Raw genomic sequence first — 7,500 nt, 5'->3', positions numbered from 1 at the left:
CAAAAGAATAAATTAAAGGCAGCCATTTTTGCATAGGGTCTATTATTTTGAAGTGGCGAGCAGCGTGTAAACTTGAAGCTAACACCAACTTTTGAATTTTTATCAAGACTTCTTTACTCTTCCTTCCCACTAAAACCCTAACAGTTCTCTTGAGTCCTTTGGAGTATCCTCCCATTACATCTAGGATGATACTGTGCTGCTACATGTATGTGGTATCCTTTGAACTGTTGAAGCGCAGAAAATCAAGCCAGAATATGTGCTACTGACTCTTGCGCTTTGCCGCAGATTCTTCATTGCAGGTCACGCTCCATAGCAGTTATTGTGTTTTTACTCTGATAGATTCATGTATTGAGCATCAGTCTGCTCGTACAGCTCACAGGTACTGGCAATCACATGTGTTGGACAGCACTTCCACTTACATGTTTGTACTAAGCCAGTCAAAACACCCGTTACTCATCACTTACATGTATTATTACTATTATTATTATTATTATTATTATTATTATTATTAATATTATTATTATCAGGCCAAAAAAACTTCCGCTCGTCCGCCCTGCAAGAAGAGTACTCTCATATATTGGATGAGTGGATTTCCAAAAGCACTTGTCCTAGGGAACAAGTAGAGTTCGCCGAAAAAAAGTTCTTTTTTAACTGCGGTCTGAGCTCCCAATTATCTCTGGACTTCGTAAACTAGCCCGAGTTTTGGTAAAAACTGGGATCCGCATTCCATATATGGAAACAACAACCTCGTTTAAGACAAGGCTTCCTTAACACTTAAACAAGGCAATTACCGCTGTGGCAAGATAAGTGTAGTTGTGGTAAATTTTGTGATCATCAGATGATTTCCTTGAAAACAGCCTCAGAATGTTGCCGCAATTTTAATGCCTCATAGATGTGGTGCATTTTCTCAAATCATGTATTGTACATAAAGAATGTCAGTGATCCATGACGTGTGTGTATGAAATGGTGTTCTATTAAAAAGTGCAAAGAACAACAGAAATTGAAATAACCGTTAAAATAAAAACTTGAGATTTGGTACAAAACAGATTATACAATTTCTACGTCTTTTAATGATATTTTGTTATCCACTTTAGTAATTTTTTGGTCGAGTGAATGTAACTTTCGGACAACCAAAATCTGAACATTACTCGTCCAATGCATGGACAAGTGGAATTTAAAGGTTAAATGCAGTTTAACTGAGTTAACAACTATAGTGTAGGAGTAACTGCAGTCAATTGTTGTCAGTGATTTTGTTATAGTTGTGAATGTGTTGGATTCCTAGTGCTTTTTGTGATACATCTTATTCATTGGTGTGGCGGGAAGCAAGAGCATTTGATGTGGAGCGTTTAGCGGTATGGCGGGTGCCTGTCTTCTTGAGGGCGTGGGAGCTCATGGCTGGTTTGTCAGGTTTTGCCAGCCATCCGTGCAGTCTCCATCTTGGAGCTAGCTGCCAATAGTGAAAGCTCCAGGATGGCTCAGGCACCCAACCTCCACTTAGTGATGCAGCTGTTAATTATTATCATTATTATTATTATAAATTGGTGTCACCAGCGTGATTTTGATTGGCTATAAGCATGCAGCTAATTCTTGCTTGCTCTGTTTCTTTTACGTCACACCTACAGACAATAGTTTTATGCATGCAGAGGTGACGTCACCTAACACACCAACCAGCAGAGACGAGGAAACAAGACTCTGCCAACTGCAGAAACATTCCTGGATTTGCCGCTTATCAAAAGAAATGGATGAGTCAGTCCTCTTGTCTTTACAAGTGCAGCTCAGGAAAATGCATAATAAAACAATTATTGGAGTCGGTTTTCACATTATAGCAGTAATTATCAAGGCTTCAGTTTCATATTTTTCAACACCCTAAGAGAAATTTTGTATCTCCGTGCAGCCATGTGATATCCTCTATTTACTGTACCTCACAAATATTGATGAGAAGACATATGAAAATTATTAATAATTTATTATTATAAAGTGAATGTTAGCCCAACACATCGTTTCTCACTGGCATTGTGCCAGAAACTATCACTGCACTTCACTTGCACCAAGATTATGTCATGATAAAGCCTTGGTTGCAGTCCTTTAAGTTTAAACTTTGACATGTTGAGTTCAATTCTCCTCACTTGGCAAGCTTTAAATAGCAATCCATATACATGTAATATCCATACTATGAAAATTTTACTAAGATCAAAAACAGTAAGCTGACCTTTTCAAAATTATGCTGAGCCCCAGTGAACACTTTTAAACATCTTTCAAGAGGAGCGAATGGACGAATATCCCACATACGAACTGGGGAAGGATAAACACAAAAAATATTAGCATTTACATGTACTGTGTAGTCTGTGTTACCACCATGGACCGTTCTAAGCCCGACTGAGAAAGGAGGAAGGTTGAGCGCAGGGTTAGCACCCCTAACCCATAAAAACTACATTGTTGTATGCTGCTTCAGAAACACCAATGATAAATCAACAAACTCCACAAGTTCTGCAAGGTCTGCAAGTTTATGCTTTCAAACTTATGTGCTGAGTTTTAAACCAAACATTCACTTTTTTTCTCACAGGAGCACTTTCAGCAAACAGTACCAGAGATGTATCCAGGTTTTCATATTTTAGGGTCCCCTTGACCCCTATTTGAAAAATTTGGGGAACCATTGCAAAATTTTTGGGGTCTAGCTAATTTAAAATATTTAATCTATTGTCTCTTAATTGCTGCTGCAGTACCCTTTCAGGTTTCTAAATTGCACAAAAATAAAGTCTTATGCGCCTCCTTGAATATGTACATGTACTTAAAATAAAACGATCAATAATTTCTTTGAAACTGTTATGCCCGTTGATTCATCGATCAAAAGGTGTGGGCTTTCAAAGCTCCATCGACGACATCTGAAAACGCCTTGAGGAATCCGTACGCTGTAGGAACTATTAGCTCCAGTTGATAAATGATCTAGATCTCCACAGCAATTAAAAAAACAGATCTGAATCTCAGTTTTCCATAAAAAAAGAGCATCATTTATTTAAAAAACACTTGAGGTGTAAGTTGGGAACAAAAGAGTAAACAATATGGGCGATTGATACACAGTTCATAGTCAGCCCCTGTGCTGCCTTGACTTGGCCATGGCCAATGTTAATAATCAAGCGACTGATTACATTCAAGTTTCACGTTCAACAATCTATTTTTAACACTAACCCTGAAAAAGTTGCATAATTTGCAAAGCAGACAAGTTACGTGCAAAACAAGAACCGAGACAATCACAGGTGCGCGCCCGGAATTAATATCAACAGGGTCGCACAAAACAAAAATTTAACATATTTCGCCCTTGGGATTCTCTGTCATTTTGCTCACGATAAGCAAACCGATGCTTGAAATTCGCTTGGGAAGCATGCAACAAACTGAACTTCGAATGAAATGTTTAATTATCACTGGCGGCAGATCGAAAGTGTGGCCGATTGTCTCGATTAAAAACAGCTCAGATCATGTCACGCAACACAAACTTAACTCCTCAAGCTGGACATACAGTAATTGTTGACAAATGATATCATTTGACTACAAAAATCTGAAAATAACAGCTTACCTTGAAATTTAAGGCATTGGCTCATTTCTCCATTGCGAGAAATGGGAATGTTCAATTTCCTTGTGAAATACGCCGTTCAAATGTTTTTCCTGGCGTTTGTAATTTTTCTGCGTCCAATTGGACCCTTTGTTCCATATTCTATGCCTCCAAAAGGAAAACGAGTGCATCCCAGGATGCAATGACACACTGTGGATACATCACTGCAATACATAACATGCTCTCATTTTTACAAACCTGTGTTATCCATTGCATTGGAAAGTATGAAAGAGCCATCAGGACTGAGGCGCAGTCCAGTGACTGTGTCTGTATGTCCAGACATCTTGTACAAGACATCATTTTTCCTAAGATCCCACACCTGTCCAGATAATATTAAAAGAATGCCATTAGGAAAAACACTGTCCAAGGTCTACAATGTACAGTATGTTTACGGTTTATGAATCCCCATTATTAAAATACCGGTAGTTCTCCATAAGAAAAAAGATTTTCAAGAAAATAAATAAAAGCATTCTAACAGCTAACAACAAGAAGGCAATAAGAATGACTTATTTCAAGACAGTGCTTCAATAGTACATGTACCTTGATTTCATTATCTATTCCACCTGAAATTATTTGATCACTGGTATCATTGAATGACACTGCTGTAACCTGAAAATGAAAGTCATTAAATTACAGGAAAATTACAGTTAAAATAAAGACTTGTCTTTTTGAAATCAAGGCTTAAAATGTGGGTCACTTAGTGTTTTGTTAACATAGTTTTGAAATCTAAAGAAAAATATGAATTGATTTTTTGGTCACGGGTACTTTAAATGTTTACTGACAAATTTATTATTAATTATTTTAATTAATTAAGAGTCATCTTCACTAGCCATGACAGCTTGCAATAATTATTGTTGTACAGAAAAATGATATTAATTTTAAACATTAGAAAGAAAAGTGCGAAGAAGGGGTTGATGTAAGCATGTAGCCCAGGCCTAGTATTCTCCTTGGGCTATGAAAGCCCTTGGCCTGTAATAAAAGATGCTCAGCTGCAGTATGTTACAGTGTATAACCCTATTTCATCTTTATCTGGGATGAGATTGGATGTCAGCCTACTGTATAAAGCTGCCTGACAGCCGCTATCAGTCCATACTTAGCATTAATTTTGATCTCACACACCCACCCAACCTATGCGTGAATGTGAATGGAGGACAGACCACAAGACTGGAGATAACCCCCCCCCCCCCCCCACCCCCCACTCTTCATCAACAGTGTGTGAGGGTTCTTTAACCCATTGAGACTTAGGTAACAGATTTTACTCTGTCTAGTACCCAGACGATTTTACTTGTCAATGGTGGGCAGTTTAGGAGTCAACGGCCTAACAACCTCTACATCCACTGAAAAACTATGTCCGACAGCATTGATTAACATGAAAGGATGTGAGACGGACCTAAGGTTAATACTGCAGTCCTCATATGAGAAGAGTTGAAAGGCTAACCATTTGCAGATGAAATTACAAGTTACAACAGTTACTGCTGTTGGTTTGACCAGGGTTTGAACCCATGATCTCCTGTATAAAAGCCAAATGCTTACCAGACTTGCAGCTCTCCTGAATCCCATTCTTTTTCTAATGCAATAACTACCCCCTGCACTGGTTTTAAAAGACCATTTGCCAGAAAAGTTAAAAATCAAATATCTGATGACTTTTTAAAAATTAATTATCTGATTATTATACCTTGTCTAAGGCAAAGAATAGTATTATTAATATTAATTATTATAACTTTCAGACTGCAGCTCAGTATACAGTGTGTGATGTTTGGTTATCCCTCTTCATTATCTGAAATGTTGCGGTTAAAACCAATAAAATTTATGTAAGACGTAAATCCTTTCGGCTTACTTGATAGATGTTCTGAAATGTCTGTGTACAACCTCGTTTTCTTGTATCCCATAACTGAAATTTAACAACAGCAATATATACTGTAAAAATGAATGAACATTGTGGGGTTAAGCACCAAATCTTCAAGCGAAAGCACAATTGGCCTACATGTAATAATTTTTACTTTTAAGCATACAATATTAGTCAGAAATACTGTGATTCTATTTCAGATAGAGAATGATGCGGCCATAAATGTGTACCTTAACTGTACAGTCATCAGCTCCACTAACGATGTACTGTGGACCTCTTCTTGAAGGAAAACAACTGTTTACAAATGAGCTATGACCCTTCAGCTTTTTTATTCTTGCCCCTGTTTCAAAATCCCAAATTCCTAAAGTCTTGTCTGTCGAGGCTGTAAACATTGTGCTAATGAAAAAGATTGCAACAAAGAGACAGGAATGATAAATACATGCAAGTAATTCACTTGCTTCTTATTTAATAAACTGCGTATTTTTTAAAAGACTTTTGAATAAAGACATGCAAAGCAGCAGCTGACCTGAGCCTCTGAGCTCAGAACCACTTTTACTTCTGTTTGGAAACAATGAGTGGGTCCTTCAACACCCTACATGTACAAAGTTAAGTTGGAGTGGCGAATGGTACCTCCAAAATCTTGGCACTAGCAAACGCTTCATCCGGTCTTGAAATCTCGACAGCCTTTGTGAAGAGTCTCAAAGTCTTGTTTATATTGCATTTACTCCTTTTATTTTGGTGTTAAGTCTTGGATGTTTTGGTCTCGGTCTTAGTTTTGCAGCCAAGGGTCTCATTGTCTAGGTCAGTCTAGGCGAGCCTCGGATTATAGCATTCACCACCCCTTTAAGTACACGACTGTTTTGACATGGCCTGGGTCTAGAGCTACACTGAATAATTAATACTCATTTTAAAAGACTGGAGAGTCCACTAAATCATACATTTTGCAAGTTATTTCAAAGACCATAAACACTTTTAACAAGACCTCACAAAAGGGGTTTAGCCTGGTACAGCTGGTCTGAAGTACTCATGCAACTGATCTGATCTGATGAAATTAGTTGGTCAGCAAACTTGTTGTTATCTACTGTATGAAAGAGGGGTACAGAACTGTACAAAATTGGCCACTAAAATAACTTGTGTTTAACCTTTGTCATCTTATAATACTGATAGCTGGAACAAAATACAACATACAACCAAGTCTTGAAGCCCTACCTTCCATCCAAAGAAAAATGAAGTTCCATGACAGCTCCTGTGTGACCTTTAAGTACAGCAAAATTTTCACAATCCCCATATACATTCCAAAGATCTGGAGAAAAAAAAGCAGTAAAAAATGAGACAGTTCTAAAATGAACTTACTCCTATTCCTACATTCAGACCATGAAGATTTTCCAGACTCTTAACCCTTTCCAGTCCGAGGGGGCCCCCAATGACGAGTAAAACCTCCTGATGTTAGACAGCGTAAAATGTGTCACTCTTAAGCGGGAAAGGGTTAAAGTAGGCAAAAGAATAAATCAGGCCAATTTTGAGGATAAAAATAATTACTAAAAACTGAACTACGGATATCAGATTTCCAGCATTTTCATTGGCTTGCCCGATACAGGCTATCAGTTCAGTACCTAATGTGGTCAAGGAAGGTATCAGTAAAAGAGCAAGCTGAAAACATTTTGCAGATCTCAGAAAAAATGGCAGACAAAAGCCATTTTCGAGCCGGGATAGACAGAAATCAATGCCTTGGTCGACAATATTACCCGCAGGAACACCATGGAGTTTTTAATAAAACAATTATTCTACTCAGGCTTGCTGGATATACATGTAAGATGATAATATAACCAATTATGCACTACGTGCCTCGTTGGTTATCTACAGTACATGTATCACTTCATATCCAGTGTGCCCTCATAGAATAAATATTGTTAATTAATTGTCTCCAATAATCAATGGCCACTGCCTTAAGAGGATTACATCTCCATCCCAATATATTTTTGAATACAATCATACATGTATGTACATATATTTAGGAAACTTTAATGAAAGAAATGTATGTAGCAGT

General features: G+C 37.7%; 1 protein-coding gene across 2 annotated transcripts in view; it reads right to left on the bottom strand.

Moving 5' to 3' along the window:
• LOC138006217 (U5 small nuclear ribonucleoprotein 40 kDa protein-like) overlaps positions 1-7,500 on the bottom strand; it is a 15,210-nt gene that overhangs the window by 5,910 nt on the left and 1,800 nt on the right. For both annotated transcript variants that reach the window (XM_068852398.1, XM_068852397.1), the window contains exons 4-9: positions 6,663-6,756; positions 5,684-5,849; positions 5,445-5,498; positions 4,148-4,216; positions 3,806-3,926; positions 2,210-2,292 (exon numbers count right to left, since the gene is read on the bottom strand). In XM_068852398.1, coding sequence (XP_068708499.1) covers positions 2,210-2,292; positions 3,806-3,926; positions 4,148-4,216; positions 5,445-5,498; positions 5,684-5,849; positions 6,663-6,756 — 587 coding nt within the window. The remainder of the gene's footprint in view (positions 1-2,209; positions 2,293-3,805; positions 3,927-4,147; positions 4,217-5,444; positions 5,499-5,683; positions 5,850-6,662; positions 6,757-7,500) is intronic.

Source organism: Montipora foliosa, chromosome 6 (assembly GCF_036669935.1).
Source record: "Montipora foliosa isolate CH-2021 chromosome 6, ASM3666993v2, whole genome shotgun sequence".
Taxonomy (NCBI): domain Eukaryota; kingdom Metazoa; phylum Cnidaria; class Anthozoa; order Scleractinia; family Acroporidae; genus Montipora; species Montipora foliosa.
Note: the sequence above shows the minus strand (reverse complement) of the source record. Positions and strands in the feature narration are given on the sequence as shown.